We start from the raw sequence: 17198 nt of genomic DNA on the forward strand, positions 1-17198 counted from the left end.
AGACTAGAGCAGCAGGCATTGGCTCTTCTTTCTCTAGCGCTGTAGACGTAATTGTCCTCATGCTACAAGGTTTCTCTTACTCCGAATAATCAGTGTGATGATTGGTAATGTAATCATTTCCTGAATGAGCCATAGAATCTATTTACTTGCTTTGTTTGTGTTGTTGTTGATCTATTAAAGCAAGAGTATTCATTTTCCGTTCCTGGAACATCTTATATAACGTCTGAATAATTCATGTTGCTTGTGAGGCTCATCATTTTACTGCTGTTTTATATACAAACTGTTTTACAAACTCCAGGTATCCCTTTTGTTCCCTTTTGCAGGTATTTCAGGGCCTTCTTTGCACTTTCTACAACCTCGGCGACGGAGACTACAACCTGACCCTACCCAGCTATCGCCTTGACAACGGTGAGTGGCACGACGTCTCCTTGGACAGACACGACAACGAGATGACGCTGCGGCTGGATGGCGGCGGAGGGAAGCGGGAGGTGACGGGATTGCAGAGCAGAAGCCGGGAAATCATCATCGACCCGACCGCCGTGATGCTGGGGAACTCCCTCCCCTCGGAAAGCAACAAGAGCTTTCAAGGTGGGTAAAAACGGCAACTTGCAACTTGGTGTGTATTCTGTAGGTCTTAAGATCAAAGGTTCAGAAAGATTTTGTGCATTGTAATCTTTCCAAACTCTGAAACGTCCCTTTCTGGCCAATTGTCGAGTCTGACTGTAACTTCGACAAGATTGCTCCGTTCCGTCACACAAGAGTTTATCTGCCAGAGCTTGGAAATAAATTAAGGCGCAGTGTCATTTTAAAACGAAGAAACCTTCTTGTCACGAGATTTAAAAACAAGCTGAAGATTGACTTATATCTCATTAAAACCAAAATATAATCTCTTTTACGTAAGAAATAGTAGAACAGCAACGCCTTTTGGGATTTTTAGATGTGGTCCAGAATAACCAGGAGAAGGAGAGTCACAGTGCGCCGCTTTATGCCTTTTTAACAAGTCGTAATCAGTCAGAGGAACGTAAAGTTATATCCCGTTAAAACAAGAAACTTTATAATGAGATATCAAACTCATCTTGTTTTAATGAAAAGGTTTCTTCTTAAATTGTAATATTAAACAGGTTTTACTTATTCTAATGAAAAACGTTCTTGTTTTAACGCCGTTTGCTTCTCATTATACCAAGATTTTCTTGTTCTAATGAGAAATTTTCTGGTTAAAACGAGATGCTGCTCCTGGATTTATTTCCAAGCTCTGACAGTGAAATAGACACACATCATCCGAATAACAAACATTTACCTCACATAACTGATTAGCTGTGTCTTTCCTGTCTTTTATGCGGACAGCAGATGACGTCGCCGATCCTAGCTGACAGGACAGAACTATTACAACGTATCCGATAGCAACACATTCCTGAAAACCTCTCTTTACTTTTCCCCATGCTAGTTTATTGCAGCATGCATAACGTTATCGTCTGATGAAATTACCCTTTGCATAGCCTGGTTGATTCACTCCGAAGAGCAGAAACGCGCCTAATTAGCATTTTCTTGTTTGCGACTTTTTGAAAGTTCGCATGTCAATTGGATTGAAACATAACCAGTATGTCTGTTACCTCTGAACATGACACAATGTCTCATGTCTGTTTAAAGTCTACAGTCATGTTTACGAAGCTCATGCAAAGTCAAAACACCCTTTTAACTTTTTCACGTCTTTTCACATTGCACCATAAACCCCTAAGTGTATTTTGTTAGGATATCATGTTATTAACCAACACCGCCGTGAATATCGTGACGTGAAAGGAAAGTGACTCATGGCGTTCCTTTTTTTTCTCATCTTCATCGAGTCTGAAAGGTGCAGAGTGCAATTGGTATTCACTCCCCTCCTCCCAAGTTGCACATCTGCTCATCTATGCAAAATACCTCAGGCGTAGTTGAGCTGTTTTGTTTTTTTTTAGCGCCGGGAAACAAATTTGCCTTTCACACTTATAACACATGACCGTGCTTTGACACATAAAGAGCACCTGACCAATAAATTTGCAGGTGATACCACAGGAGTGGAAGTCACACCTTGGAGTGATGAGGCTTCCACATCATCCTGCGTACAGGAAGGAAGAATGTTTATGGGGTTTTTTATCTGTTCTTTCTGTTTCATGAGTTTTCATAGTAATAAAGACACATGAAAAAGCAGGCACCCCTTTACAGATATTTCTTTTTTTGTTGTTTTTTAAATGTAAATCTTTCAGAATATGAAACAAATATTTAATAGGAGACTAAGAGCAGTACTTTACATGTTGTTCTGAATTCTTGTGTGACCTCAGGAACAAGTCACTGATCTGCATTTGGATTCATTTTTGTCTTTTTACTGGTGACTTTCGAGCCTACTTCAGTTTCTATTTCAGTTATTTCTTGATTCCACAGGTCAGGCAGTAATCAGGAAACTGAACCAGGAAATTGTGGGTAATTATACTTAATTGATGATTAAATGTGGGGGGAAATCACTTTTGGACACAGTGGCAGGTTGGTTTGGTTGGTATTTTCCCCCTTAAAGGAAATTCTAACTTCAAAACTGCATTTTGTTTTTACTCAAGTTGACTTTGTCTGAAATGAAATTTGATACTGAAATATTTTAGGGTGAAAAAGTAAAAACAGAAGCACTCTCTAAGGGGGCAAATATGTTTTTAACTTATCTTATAGATCCTCATCTCGTTTTGATTTGTTAAAAATGTGAATCAGAATCAGTGAGGTAACACCCGGGTTGAAAGATTCCATGACAAAGTTCTGTGTTTTCATATTTCATATTTCATATTTCATCTCCACTGTTGGATGGGATGTGTTTTTGTCATTCAGCCCGGTGCAGAACAATTGATTGTAAACACAACAGAAGTTCAGATCTGTGCTTCTGATTCTTGTTATGAATTCTTGTCTGTGAAACACAGTAATGAGTTTGGACTTTATTTATCTGTCTATTCATCCCGTTTTATGAGGTCTACCGCTCAATTAGAACTGGTTTGAACTGCTGTCGCCGCTGTCACTTCAAAGCATGGAATAAGTAAACCTTTATCCTAAACACTGTAAATAATTGAGTCAAAAGGAAAAAGGTCGGGAACTTCTCTTTCATGGCACGAATAACAGACGTAGCAAAGCATCTCAGGTGACAGGCAACACTTGAACAGAAATCGAGAAATGCAACCGCATTCCAAATAAATTTGGCAGGCCATCTTTCCTACATGCACCACTTGAAGTTTGAGACGGAGTAAAGCTTTAAATATGATGTGACATGTTTGATGTGTCACACTAAAAGTAAAAAGCGTTTTGCCATTGAGCGTGTATGAGATGGGTTAAGAAGGTTTTTTTTAACCAATAGGCGCCACTGAAAATAGATTCTTTTATCTGTTCGTATGCAGCCTAATCAGGGTGGGATTGTGACATTTCTGAGTGTTAATGAATGATTGATATGACACTTTAATGGCTAATTCACTCAAACGCTCTGGATGGCGTGTTTCCCCAGAGCCGGCTGCACGCTCCACAACAACGCTCAGATTAGTGACCAGCTGATGGCGGTACACTGCTTCACAAGCAGATTTATACTCACTGACCTTGTATGAAAAAAATGTTTCAGCTACTTTAAAAATTAGTGTTGCAGATTTTTAAAAAATGAAAAAAGTTGGTAAGACAGTGTTGTCATCCACATTAAAACGTGTCCTGGGCTGAAAGGCCAATCAGCAACGAGGAAGCTATTGCGTTAAAGAAACATTATTCAAATTCCAGATTTCAAATTCACACAGGGATTATTGGACCAAGTATTGAAGGTTTTCAGCCAGGACGTTACGACGTTACAGTTCAGAGGCAAACTGGCCTTATAAATGTAAAATGACCCTCAGCATACGGCCACAACGGTTACAAAGTGGCTTAACAACACCTTTTATATCAGTGAGTTATTTTGACGGAATGGCCGATGTCCGATTTAAATTTTACAGCTAATATTGGCCGATAGCGATGCCATGCTGATAATATCGTGCATCCCTACTGCTGACCTAAATCATACAGTGAAAGGGAATGCTACCAAATACTGAGGAAATGTAAGTAAACCTCTGATTTTGAAGACATTAATATACAAATCTGACATATTATTTCTAAACTTGTGGTTTCAATAGAGGAGAATAGTTCTTTGTGCTCATTAATTGTTCTAATTCCTGTGCATCCTCTGCAAATCTCCTCATCTCTTTACAGACGTGAAAGTAGTTCAGATTTATGTCTGTTTTTTATTTAAATAAAATATCAGGACTTGTGTTTTTATTTCACCATCCTAGCAGAGGTTTGGTGGCTCCTGTCATCGCCTGTCACACACCTGCAGTGCAGCTTTGACATCCGTTCCCAGATGGCTTGACAAATATTTTTACATTAAATCGGGTCGTGCAAAACAGTTAAAAGACGCAAAGGTCATCTGTATACGTCAGGTTGTTACTGTAAATAAGAATTTGCTCTCAACTCACCTGGTTAAATCAAGGTTAAATAAAAAGCGTAAGGTGTGAATGCGAGAAGATACAGTATTTAAAAACCTATAAAACACGCACAAACACACACAACGGGCAAGAAAAGAAGTTGCCCACTCTTTCAGCACTTATGAGTCTAAGGAAACATTTTTTTTTGGTTTGGAAAAAGTGTTACTGTTTGATAATTGATAAAGAAAAAGGTCAGAAATAAAAGATGCAGGCACAGAGTGAAAGAGAGCCTGAGAGCTCCCCGGAGTTAGACAGTAAGACATTTAGACAGCTGCGCCTCAGGCAATAAAAGACAATGCATGAGTTTATTAAATGGCTTTTTAAAGCATTTCTTTTCAACACAGGCAAGACTGATAGATTGTGGCAGGGAATGAGGGACTGAATATGTGCACATTTGTTTGGATTTACTTTTGTGAATATCTTTCTCTAAAATGTGGAAGCTAGAGAAAGAAATGTTTACTAAATACAATAAGTTGGCAGATAGATTAAAAACAGAAATACTGGAAATATGTCCTCAGACACACTCATTTATACCTAATAACACGCCATGGAGCTTCTGTGCAATAAACAAAACACATGTTGATTGATTTAAAATAGAAAATACTGTCCTCATTATGCACATTAAACAAATATAAGCCGGGGGTTGTTTCAGTCTGTGCTGGCCTAATATTGTTGGTGTAACATGTTTACCACACAACTGGACAGAATGGAGCACAACACAAGTTCAAACTGAGAATTACATTTTAAGTACAAAAAGTCAAAAAATGTGAAAAAGTTCAATATCTTTTGTCACTTATTTCAGAAATGAAACTTTTGTATATTATACATTACAGAGAGAGTGAAATATTTAAAACATTTATTTCTTGTTTTGATGGTTATAACTTAAAATCCTGTAAGAAGAAAATAAGAAAATCTGTTTTTATCTCTACTGTGTCTCACCAGAGACACAAAGCTCTGAGAAATTTCTAAGTACAAACCTCCAGCTTGGAGGGGACTCCCTCCATTTTTCATAGATATTTGCTACTTTGCAGCGTCTGCATCTTGTTTATTACAGCTGTACATAGTGTCAACATCTGATCAGGTCATGGTTTGCATACCTTGGTAATTCCCTCTGATCTAGTAGATGGAAAAACTTTTATTTTAAAAGTTCTCTCAAAATTTGCATAACAACTGGATGGAAACATAGCTAAAGTAGATTATAACTTGCTGATGTTTAGCCAGGAAAGGTCTGGTTGACAGCAGACGCTCTGCAGTGGTTGTAGTTTTCTTGTCAGCATCAGTGAGTTTATCTCTGTCCCTGTGGAGTACCACAAAGATCCATTTCTGGGCCTCTGTTTTTTCTCTCCTCCTTTCAGGTTGGACCTATTTTCAGAAGCATAACATGTCCTTTCATGTTTTAAGCATATTACAGCCAGGTTTATTTCCACTGAGGTGCTTGGCTGGATCCTCTGTCTAGCCTTTCCTTGATTGCCTTGTTGACCTCAGACGAAGGGCTCTTCATTTACTGAATATTAATGAGAAAAAACACTGAAGTCATGCTGCTTAGGCTTAATGAAACCAGAAAGAACCCATATATCAACGCTTTCTCCCTGATATCACATGACACAAATTTGGCTGGATGACTTTGGAATGGATCTCTCATCTAAATTTGATGGGTGAAATATATATATTTTTTATTTTTCTGTTGAACTTGATTTGGTAGAAAGTCTGTTGTGTGGAAATGAAATGCTGGACAATAATTCATTCTTTTACAACCTTCTTTCTGGATTACTGTAACCCACTTCTTTTTGGAGTCAGCCAGTCGTCCATTTCTCACTTTCAACTGGTACGAAATGTTTCATATCACAAATTCTAACTCATCTCCTCTGCCTCCTTCTGGTTTGTTTCTAATTTATTTTCCAAGGTGCTTTTATTTGTTTTAAATATTTTAATATCTGTGCTCTTTTTTTATTTAAGTTGTTGCACCCATATGTACAATCTCACTTGTTCAGGTTAGTGCACCAGATGTTTTTATATGTTCCAAAGACGTGATGCAGACTCAGAGGTGATAAAGCGCTGCAGCTCCAAAACAGTGGGATGCTTTGTAATTGCACAATAGACAGACATGTTCACTCACTGTTGTGAAGTCTAATTAAAATTATGCTTTTACTCTCTTTTCTTTGACTTACTGTAATGAATATCATCCACTTTATTTTATTTCACTCTACTGTTTTGTCCTACATGTTTTAATTGTTGTATTATATGTCATATAGTTATTTTGACAGCTCTTATGCATCTGTGTACCATTTTTTTATTCTCGTTGTCTGAATGAAGGTATATGTAATAGTGGGATATTTAAATTGATATTAAAACACATAACAAGTCCTCTAAAGGCTGTTTCTGGTTTGGTTTCTGAGACATTGAGTTCCTAACAGTGAGTAACATCATTACTAATTTCCATGATGGTTTTATTATAGTTTAATGGAATAAAGATTATTACAACAAAAAGACAAAAAATAAACACCTTTATTGAATTGATCAAATTCAGGACATAGAGCTGAAATCTGACAGTGTAAAAGCTGCTGGTTTCTCATCCTGATAGGAAGCCATATGACCTAATTAACAAACTTCCACTGATTTCTACAATAATTAAACCAAAGACTTTGACTCTCCAGTCAAGTACTCAATTGGTTTGAATCTTACAAAAAAGACACCACTGGGATTTATTTGATTCAATAGATAACTTCTCATAGAGGACAGAAGTCACATGCAGGATACACTAAGGTTCAATCCTTGGACTTCTCTTATTCAATATGCTTTCACTAGCTCAGGTTATAACAGGAAATAAGATTAGCTACCATAACTATGCAGATGATATACAGCTCTACATTATGATGTTACCAGGTGACTCAGAACCCAACAATACCCTGAACAAATGCTTAGAACAAATCAATACCTTTCTCCAGAACACTCCAGAAGCAAAACTGAAGTTATTATATTTGGACCTAAAGAGGAACAATCTAGAGTCAGCACACAGCTTCAATTATTACAGCTAGAAACTAGAGATGTCCGGGTTTAGTGATGGCCGGCGCTGACAAACGAGAAGGAGGCTACTATCTTGCGTTAGCTTTGGAGAAGCTAGTGGCTAGCATGCTTAGGTTAGTCACACATTAGATTACCTACTTCTTCTTTTTAGGAGGAGAAAAAAATTAGGTGGAATCGCCCTTTAGCTATCTGCTGAATTGGAAACCTCAGTCAGAAGCCAACTTCAGCTCAGCATAGTAAAGTATGTTTATGCTTGTTGTCATGTTGGATTTCAGTAAACTCATGTCAATAAATCTAATTTATGATTCTTACAGACATTGTATGCCAACTATTTATCTTGATAAAGTTTCCCTTAAAAATGAAAGTATGAGTCCAAGGCGTGAATGGCCAATTGGCATGCTAGTAGCTAGCCTGGCCAACGCTAACGCTAACAAATTCAATGCTAACACTAGCTTATCCATACTAATTGCCAACAGATAAGAAAACAACCAGCCTAAGCATGTTAGTCACTAGCCCCTCCAAAGAGAACTTAAGTGAGTCGTCTCTTTCTCATTTTCCAGCACCGGTTGCTCAGTCACAATACAGCTTAGTTCACCGGAGCGAACAAGTAGACAATTCTAAGTTGGCTAGAAAATGTGACACTGAACTGTAGGTTAGTTTAGTTTTGGGTTCAGCTGGAGGTCATCTCAAAAGTTCACAGAAGTGCATATCAAGCATTAAGCACTTTATTCCTTCTGCACCTGGTACAGCTTCAGCTCCTGCTGCATTCAATCACTGACTGGTAGCCTGATCACAAAGGATGTGTTTATTTTAATTGCTGCTTGGAGTGAAGATTCCTCTACTATGGCTCTAATAGATACGGCGTTGCTGGCAGACTTTTGCTATAGGTGAGCAGGGGTTAAGGGGTTTGCTCCAAACAGATATTTTCAGTATCTAACAGCCAGTGGTCACACTCCACTTTAATAAGTTTATCAGGGGACTGCACCAGAAGAAGTTTTAATTAGTGTAGATAACAAAGCACTATGGAACACATAATGTTATATCCCATATGCATGGAAATCATTGACTTTAATCCTCTTAGTGTTTTTCCCCCTTTCATTATTGAGCAACTGACGTAAAACTTGTTGGCACTCTGCAGAACCTTTTTGGTGAATGAAAAAATAAACCAGTCCTTTAATCTATCAGTAACATGGACTTTCAAGCTAAACTCTATTTAATTTGATGTCTGGGTAGATGAATTCCTACAGCAGCATTTCCCTGTTCCACTGAGTCCTCCGCTTTGATTCCTCCTTCTGCAGGCTGCATCAGGGATCTACGCCTCAACGGCCGTTACATGCCACTGGACAGCCAGCCACGGGACGGGGTTTCCCAGGTCAGCGTGCAAGGGCTCTCCGTCGGATGTTCATCAGACTCCTGCAAAAAGTACCACTGTAAAGCCCCGTTTACCTGCGTGGACTTGTGGAGAGTGCACGAATGCAGGTACACACTCATACACACACATGTAGCTGGTATAGAGCTCAGTCACTCTTGGAGGCTTACATACATTTTCATCTTTTTCGGTCAAAGCCGCAACAACTTACTTTTTTGTGTATTCTTCAGGATTTGGATTTATTTGGGATCAATCAAAGATCATTACACTTCATCTAAAGATTATTAGCATAATCAACTAGAGTTAATCCAGTCAATAATTACATATTAATTAAACTCATTTCTATTCATTAGTTATCAACTGAGCTAAGAAACACACTAACAAATATGAAGGTTAAGAAAGACCAAAAATAACATTTCTACATTGCAAACTGCTCTGTAAAAGAGGAAGTTTTATGACAAGGAAATGAACTTTCAAATTATTGTCTAACCTGAATAAAGATAAAGAGTTCATAAGTCTCACAGGAACCAAAGTTTCTCCGCAGCCTAAGAGTTCTAATACCTCTTAGACAAGATGATAAAGCCCAGATTTGGATATAATCTTGTTCTGTCATCTTTTATCACCAGAGCTGCAACAACCAAACAGGAAAAAGCTCCTTTATTGATAAGCTTGTATTTGTACCCAGGCAGTTTTTCCACCTCAGTCTGAGAGTTAGTCACATGTCTCAACAGTAGAGGTTTGGACTCCCAAAGGTCTCTGAGACTAGTGTTTTTGTGAACAGGCTTTCACTAATCTGGAGCTTCCACACTTTGGATTACTTGCAGAATTGGAATGTTAATGCTTCAAAAAATGACTGACACTTAGGATATGTTCAAGATGTTTGGAGGAAAACTAAAATTTACTTAAAGAGCTTTACTTAAAAAAAACAGACAAACTCAGTGGAGTGCATCCACGTCTTCAAAGGTCAGTTCTCACTTTGACTCTGTTAATCAAAACCTTCTTGATGGACTCTTGACTATCAGACTCTATCAAATCAACTCAATGGGAGCTTGTACTTCTGTCCAAAGAAGTGGCACAAAGAATCGATCAATAAATAAGAAAAGGAATCAGTGGTAAAGTGAGAGGAGTCATAATAGACGGTTTATAAAAACTCATTCAAGTATTTTTTCTCAAGAACTTTTTGGATGAGGGAGCAGTTAGCTCTGTTGCCTTTCGGCAGGAAGGTTGTAAACTTTAGACTTTCTAAGTTGAATTAGCATGTTGTGACCGTGACTACCTGGGATCTCTCTGGGTTAGAGATTCACCGATCTGATATTAATATCTGTATCAGTTCCTATATTGAAGGAAAATCTAGATAGGGTGTCAGTGACAATGGACCCAATCCACAAGGGCAGATCTTTTGAGTTTAACTTTATGCTTTGTGCTCTGAGTGCCTCATGCTTTATTACTTATTTTATATTACGCTTCGACTTTCTAATTGCACTTTCTGAACCATTTAAAAGGTTTGTTGCAGTTCATTTTGCATTGGCCTAATTGAACTGAGTGAACAAATTAAAGTTGTTTTTACACTTTTGTTGTACAGTGCATCTACGCCTGTGTTTAAATAAAGAAACATTTTAAGTAAATTCAGCTGTTATTCTGTATCGAGTCAGTATCAACCGATACAACCTGAGGTTTAGTATCAGAAGTGAAGAAAAGTTGATCAGTTCTTCTAATCTGGGTACTCCGGCTTCCTCCCACAGTCCAAAAACTTGACTGGTTTCTGTAGATTGCCTTTTGGTCATGAGTGTGTGTGTGGATGTGTACATGGTTGTCTGTCCTGTGTGTCTCTGTGTTTCCCTGTGATGGACTGGTGACATGTTCAGGGTTCACTCCAATGTCCGCTGCAGTTAGGCACCAGCCCCCGTGACCCTGAGTTTCACTTTGATTTTCAGATAAACTTCTCAGTTCACAGCATGTCAGAAATCTTTCACTGTTTCCAAAATGCCTCTCTTCTGATGAGCTGTTTTCACAATCACCATTTTAGGCATGCATTCATCCCACTCTACAAAAGACAGGTGACATTTTAGCAACGTCATACTTTAGACCGCCAGCAGGAACAGAATGTGTTTTTGATCAGACACTTTGCTTCTAAAATGACATTTTGAACAGATCTAAACAAAAGCAGTTGTTGTAGATCTCAAGGAAAAAGACAACATGTATTTTCACCTTTTATGAGGTGGCAACATTCTGATGTAAATTCATCAGTTGACAGGAAAACATTTTATAGAAGAATAGAAAATAGGTCTTTTGCAAAAGTGTACCAATTTAACACATGAAGAAACAGCTAAAAAATAACCTGATTAAAAAATGAAAAGAAATGAAAAAATACAAGTTTTAGTTTATTTCTAACATTCAGATTGCAGCACAAGGTGTAGTTAATTTTGGGCCTTGAGCACAATAAACGTAAAACATTTTCAGTGAATCCAACTATGACTTTTATTTCACACCAACTCTTATAAATTCTCTATGATTCAAGAAATTATTTACCCTAATGGTACATGCAGTCATATTTTCACATAATTATCTATTTTTATGTTTCTGTTTAGATCTAGCACATCACCGCTGAAGTCACCAGTATTATGCGTTCCGTACCAAAAATTGCTCCACTAAATAACCGGTATTGTACGCAGGAATCAATGTGTTTTCTACTCCCGGGCTCTTCAAAAAATAGTTTCATAGATTGCCTCGGCGAACACTCAAATCTCAATACAATTTACAATAAAACTCTCAGGTAAAGTGCCGTCATTTATCAAGCATAACACAATTTTGCCAAATGCTTTGGGAAATGATGGGAATCGAAGGATCCTGTAGTTTAGGAGGAAAAGCTGAGATATCATCTTTGGCTTCATATTCCTGCATTAATCTCTTCGGATATTTTGTTTTCAGCTCTGTTAGTTAAACAAATGTGCATGAGTAAATAAAGTAAGGCCATTAAATGCCTTCCAGGTGACGGCGGCGGCTCAGAGGAGTCTCCTGCTGTTGTTTCCTCTCCACTGGCCCTTTACTGCTTGGCAGAAACTTCCCTGGATCTCTAAACAGTTTTCATCTCCCATTTATTTCTAATTATCCTGTTGAGTCAGAATGTTTATTCTTAGTTCTCTGTTGTCACCAAGATCTAAACAAATTTAGATGTGTTGAAACACTAGATGTGTTTAACAAATTTAAGCACCATTTAGATGTGTTGTTATTATATTAAGACAAACAATAAGGCTACAAAATTGTGGCGTAAATAGATTGTTTTTAAAGTTATAGTTAAATTTTTACACACACTCTACATGGTCTTGAATGGCCTATAAATTATAGGCTGTTAGTGATTCAGTTGGTGGGGCGTTGCTGGTGTAGCCATGTTAGGTTCAGTTCCCAACCTTGAGGCCAGCTGTGGCCATTGAGGGAGGGGGCGTGGCCCTGAGCTGCTGCAATTGGTCTAGTCTGGTATCAGTCATGACTAATGGGTCAATCTACCAGTTTTATTAACCAATAAGCATCATAATTTAAAAAACTGGCTGGACTAAATTCCCCATTGGCCCATCGGGAAACTGCCCGGTATGCCTGAAGTCCGGTCCAGTGCTTTAGACCTTTGCTGCTGGTATTCCAACCTTCTCTATCTGCCCACTTCCTGTCTGATCACTTTCAATAAATACCACTAGTGCTAAAAAAATCTCTAAAAAGGTCAAGTGATTCATTTGGACTATTGCATTTTCAGGCAAGAGAAATTATAGAAAAAAGACAGAATTTTGTGGCCAAGATTGAAATTTCTTCACTGGTTTAAAATGGAACATAAACAAGTTTTAACTTTTTTAAGACTTAAAAGATTTTTAAAATGTCAATTTTTTCACATTATAAGACCTATTTATTTCTTAGATCTTAGATTTATTTGCGTGTTTTATATTCTTCAGAATTTTATTTTTGTTTTGTTGCCACATTCGGCCATCCCATGTTACCACAGCCATGTAGCTCTGACTCCAGAAATATGCATTATTTTATAATGTGACTAAACTGCAAGGCCCACAATAATGGGTAACACTCACAGTTGTCTACTATTAAAGTGTCATATTTTAACTTAGAATATGATCATAAATATTTCTTTTGATTATGATGTATCATGAAAATGATACAAAAACATTGTCAACATTCCATAAACGGTGGAGAGTTGTAAAAACCGACCTTCCAGAAGTCAAAACCAACACATCTGCCTTCACAGACACTAATAAGAGCCTGAAAGCCTGTTGCCTGGTGACAGAATCAGTTGAGACCGATGCTCTCTGTGGATGACTGATGCCATGGATGGGTCTCCAACTTCTGCTTGATCAACATTTCATATGCACCTCTGTGTTTTCCACTCATTAGAATCAGTGGGAACGTTGCGCGGTGTACACACACCCAATCAAACGGCGCTCTTAGTCACATCCAGTAGTCCCAGCAATTTCTCTGCTATTGGAAACATCAGTCTCTAATCAGTGTGTCCAGCCTTCTGGCTTTCTAGCTTTTAATCTTGCCCCCCCCACACACCCTCTCTTTCTTTTTCCATTTCCCTGATCCATTCACCCACTTCATCCCCCCCAACAACAATGCCCTTTCTCACACTCAGCTCTTCCATTCATCTGTTATATTTCTATGACTCCTCTTCATGAGTTTTCTAACCTTCTACCTCTGCCAAATGCACGGTCTACCTCTCTACTCTCATCCAGTGCATTTGTTCCTTTTTCCATCATCTGAACTAAACGTTAAGAGATGATGAGAGTGCAATAAATGTTGGCACCGAGCCCCTAAGCTCAGAAAAGCTATCCATTTAGCCTAATGTAGAAACCATGAACACGCTTGAAGGAGCAGTATTATGTAAAATGGACTTTTTTGAGCTTTTCATAATGATATAATGGTATGCCCTCATCAGAATCATACCTGGAGTGTTGCTTTGATTCTTCCATGCTTGTTTGAGAAATCCTTTAATCTCCATGGCAACCATTCAACCTTTGTGAACCTGCAGTTTCCAAGCTGCAGTTTCCAAGCTTCCGTCTCACAGAGCAGTCTTCCCCCGCACCTCCCCCAATCAGCTCCTTCAGAATAGCCAGCAACAATTAGCAAACACCTGGTGGATCTGCACATCTGCTGAGCTCATTATAGGAGCTACTAATCAGTGAAATGCTGGTAACAACGTTGTTAAATAGGAGCCATGTTGTGATGACTTCCTGAAGGCGGAGTTTCAGAAAGAGCAGGAGTTTTTAAAGAGACAAGAGTCCAATTTCAAGGTGCTAATTTACAATGTCATATTTCCTTTAGGTCACGTCTGATATATACAGCATTTTCATAACAACTGAAGTTGATATATTTACTTAATTGTTCTATAAAATGGCAATATATGCCTGCAAAACACACAATGCTGCCCATTTAAATATGCATGTGCACAATTTAGGCACTGATAGTTGGCATGTTCTCTTTACTAGCAGTTTTTGGATTCCTACAGCAAATCTCAGCAATTGCTGAGAGCAATTTGTAGCTGAAAATGTTTTTTATTAACTCCTTTTAGCAACAAATCAGAATTCCTGCTCCGGAAGATCTGCTGTGTCTGTCATTAAAATCTGAAAACGCCACAACCTGCCAAAGCTGGGTGCAAATCTACTTCTCTTTTTAACACAGAATACAAGAATGGATTAAGGTCAATAAATTAAAGTCATGGCAGTTGTTAAATTTAGGTCTGTTTTTCAGTGTTTTAATGACAATTTATTGCGTTTCTAAGAGCCTGGGCACAGGCTTCAGGGAGCGTTAAGAATATCTGTCTCCAAATGTAGCCCACAGAAGGCCTCGCTCCCTACGAGTTGTTCATATGCAGATGTAAATTTAGAAGAGTGTATTCCTTTCTTTCTGGGAAAATCCTTCCAGCGTCAACATTCCCCGAGACTCTGTTTGCACAGTTGTTGTGGAAAGGAGGAAAAGCAGATGTTTTTAAAAAAATAATAATAATACGGCTGATTTGCATCCTGATTGAGTCGTGGCAGTGGAACTGTGTTGTTCTCTGATCAGTCACCCCCCATTGCACTCAGATCACGGCTGAGCCATTAGCCTCTGGTTCCTGTTTTACACCATCGTGCACATGGCCAGTGGCCATGAATGATCTAGTGAAATGTGTTTCTGGTTGTGTTATTATGACCAGTGATCTGAAACTGCTCATCTAAATGGTGCTAGAGACGCCAAGCTGGGCAGATTTCAACAGCTAAAACACAAACAAGTGAAAGTAGCTCAAATGCTATGCTGCATTAAAAATAATTATGATAAAAGCCGATGATTCTCACTCATTAGGCGTTACTGGTGTACTTTATAAGATTTCCAATCAAATCAAAGGAGGAAAAATATTTCTGATGCATTTTAATCTAACTGAATCTTTTTGGAGTCAAAAACAAGAGAGAACTTCTCCTTAATGAACTAGGCTATCTATCTAGATACAAAAATCCATAAAGATTAGCAAAGCTAAACCTACGGATGCTAAACAAAACAAGAAACCATCTTAAGAGGAAACAAGAAAAACACATCAACCAATCACAGCCCAGAGCTGCTCTAGTTCACTAAAGTAACACATAGAAGTTAGTGAAGCATAGTTGTAATAAGCCAGAGTGTTAACACATAATTGCTGTATTAATAATGGTTACATTTGTTGTTGCTAATGCGTTCTCAATAAATCTTTTGTATTTTTACTGAAGTCAGAATACATTTTGTATATTTGGTAGAGGTTTATAAAAGCAATTTATATATTCATTTAGGAAAAAGACAGGCATCTAAGCTAACCTAATACTGATAATTTAAGTGAAATGTATGCACAACCCTTTTTTTTTGTTTAAATATAAACTTTATATATTAGGTTTAAGTAAATGTTCTATTTGTGTTCACTGTCTTTTCCTCTTGTCGGTCACTTAAGCTAAACAGAATCTCTTGATCGTTTGAACAGAAAAATTAGATCCTGAATTAAAACTAGTTTCTCATAGTTTATCAAATCATGACCCTAAAAGTTTAAACCGAATCACTAGACGCTGAAAGATTAACAACACTGATATATAAAAATAACTATTATCAAATCACTGAAAAGTACATGGTAAAAGTTAAATCTAAAACAACAATTTGTGTTTATTGGCAACTACATCCCAATGTAGCGTGTGACAAACATGTGAATATAAAAACATGTGTATGTGTGTGTGCTATGTGTGGGATGCATTGCAGGAACTGTTTTCCTGACACATACTACTTTATGGGTACCAAAGCCCGGTCCCCATGAGGTGAAATACTGTTTTTGGTGAGAGCTAGGCTGTAAAAATAAATAGAAGTCAATGGAAAATCCCCACAAAGATAGAGAAACAAACACGTGTATCCGTGTGTGCACCGCATCTTTTAAAACCATTAAACATTAGCCATGAATAGTAGCTGCTTTGTTATGACAGGTTAGGAGAAGAAACTCATCAAAGCACAGACTCTAGTCATTGCTAATGAAAGCAGTGTTAACAGAGAGACCACAAGAGAAGCAGTGATGTCTGCCTGACTGACGGCTGTCCTGCATTCAACACCTACACAGTCTGCAGCCAGGCATAATGAACGCCGAGTGCTGAGCTTTGGAGAGGGCACACAAATCCCCAAGCAGAGCAAATTATCTTCTGAAATATCTCTCCAACAGCTGGGACTGTGTTTCCTACCAGCATTATGAGGATAGTGGGCTTTTTCTCTGAACAGCAGAAATTAAATCTGAAGTGTGCCTCAGACAATCCATTCCTCTTTGTTTTTGCTGCTAAGCAGAATTGCAACATCATTGACTGTCTAAACACTCACCAGTGTTGAATTGTTGTTGGGTTGTTTTTTTTTACAATAAAAACATGGCATTAAAACTCTCAAACTTTCTGTTCTGCAGAAAATAGCCTGAAAAAAACACACCATGATATACAACAAAATAGTGTCTAAAACAACACTGAGTTCAATCTGTAATGGCTGTAATGGCAACATCAAAACCTGGAATTTTCAGGAATTAATATGAGATCAGAGTGATTTTGTTCCTCATTAGAGTCTCAAAGTCTGAAGATAATAGTAGGTTTATGGGTCAGACTGAACCAGAGCAGAGAAGCCACATTCAGAGGAAGGAGGCTCTGAACTATAGGAGCTTCTAGTCGCTCATCACAGTACAGCACCATGGATTCCAGAGTGTGGTCACATCACAGTCCCACTGCTGACTCTGGATGTTTGGAGACTTCAGTGTTGATTCCAAAGGGGGTCTCATATTAATCGTCTTTTGT

At 38.1% G+C, this 17198-nt stretch overlaps 1 protein-coding gene across 1 annotated transcript in view; it reads left to right on the forward strand.

The window, feature by feature from the left end:
- LOC102233331 (neural-cadherin-like) overlaps window positions 1-17198 on the forward strand; it is a 322632-nt gene that overhangs the window by 272876 nt on the left and 32558 nt on the right. The window contains exons 33-34 of the mRNA XM_023332302.1: window positions 324-588; window positions 8822-9002. Of these exons, the coding sequence (XP_023188070.1) occupies window positions 324-588; window positions 8822-9002 (446 nt within the window). The remainder of the gene's footprint in view (window positions 1-323; window positions 589-8821; window positions 9003-17198) is intronic.

The sequence above is a fragment of the Xiphophorus maculatus genome, chromosome 4 (genome assembly GCF_002775205.1).
Source record: "Xiphophorus maculatus strain JP 163 A chromosome 4, X_maculatus-5.0-male, whole genome shotgun sequence".
In the NCBI taxonomy this organism is placed as follows: domain Eukaryota; kingdom Metazoa; phylum Chordata; class Actinopteri; order Cyprinodontiformes; family Poeciliidae; genus Xiphophorus; species Xiphophorus maculatus.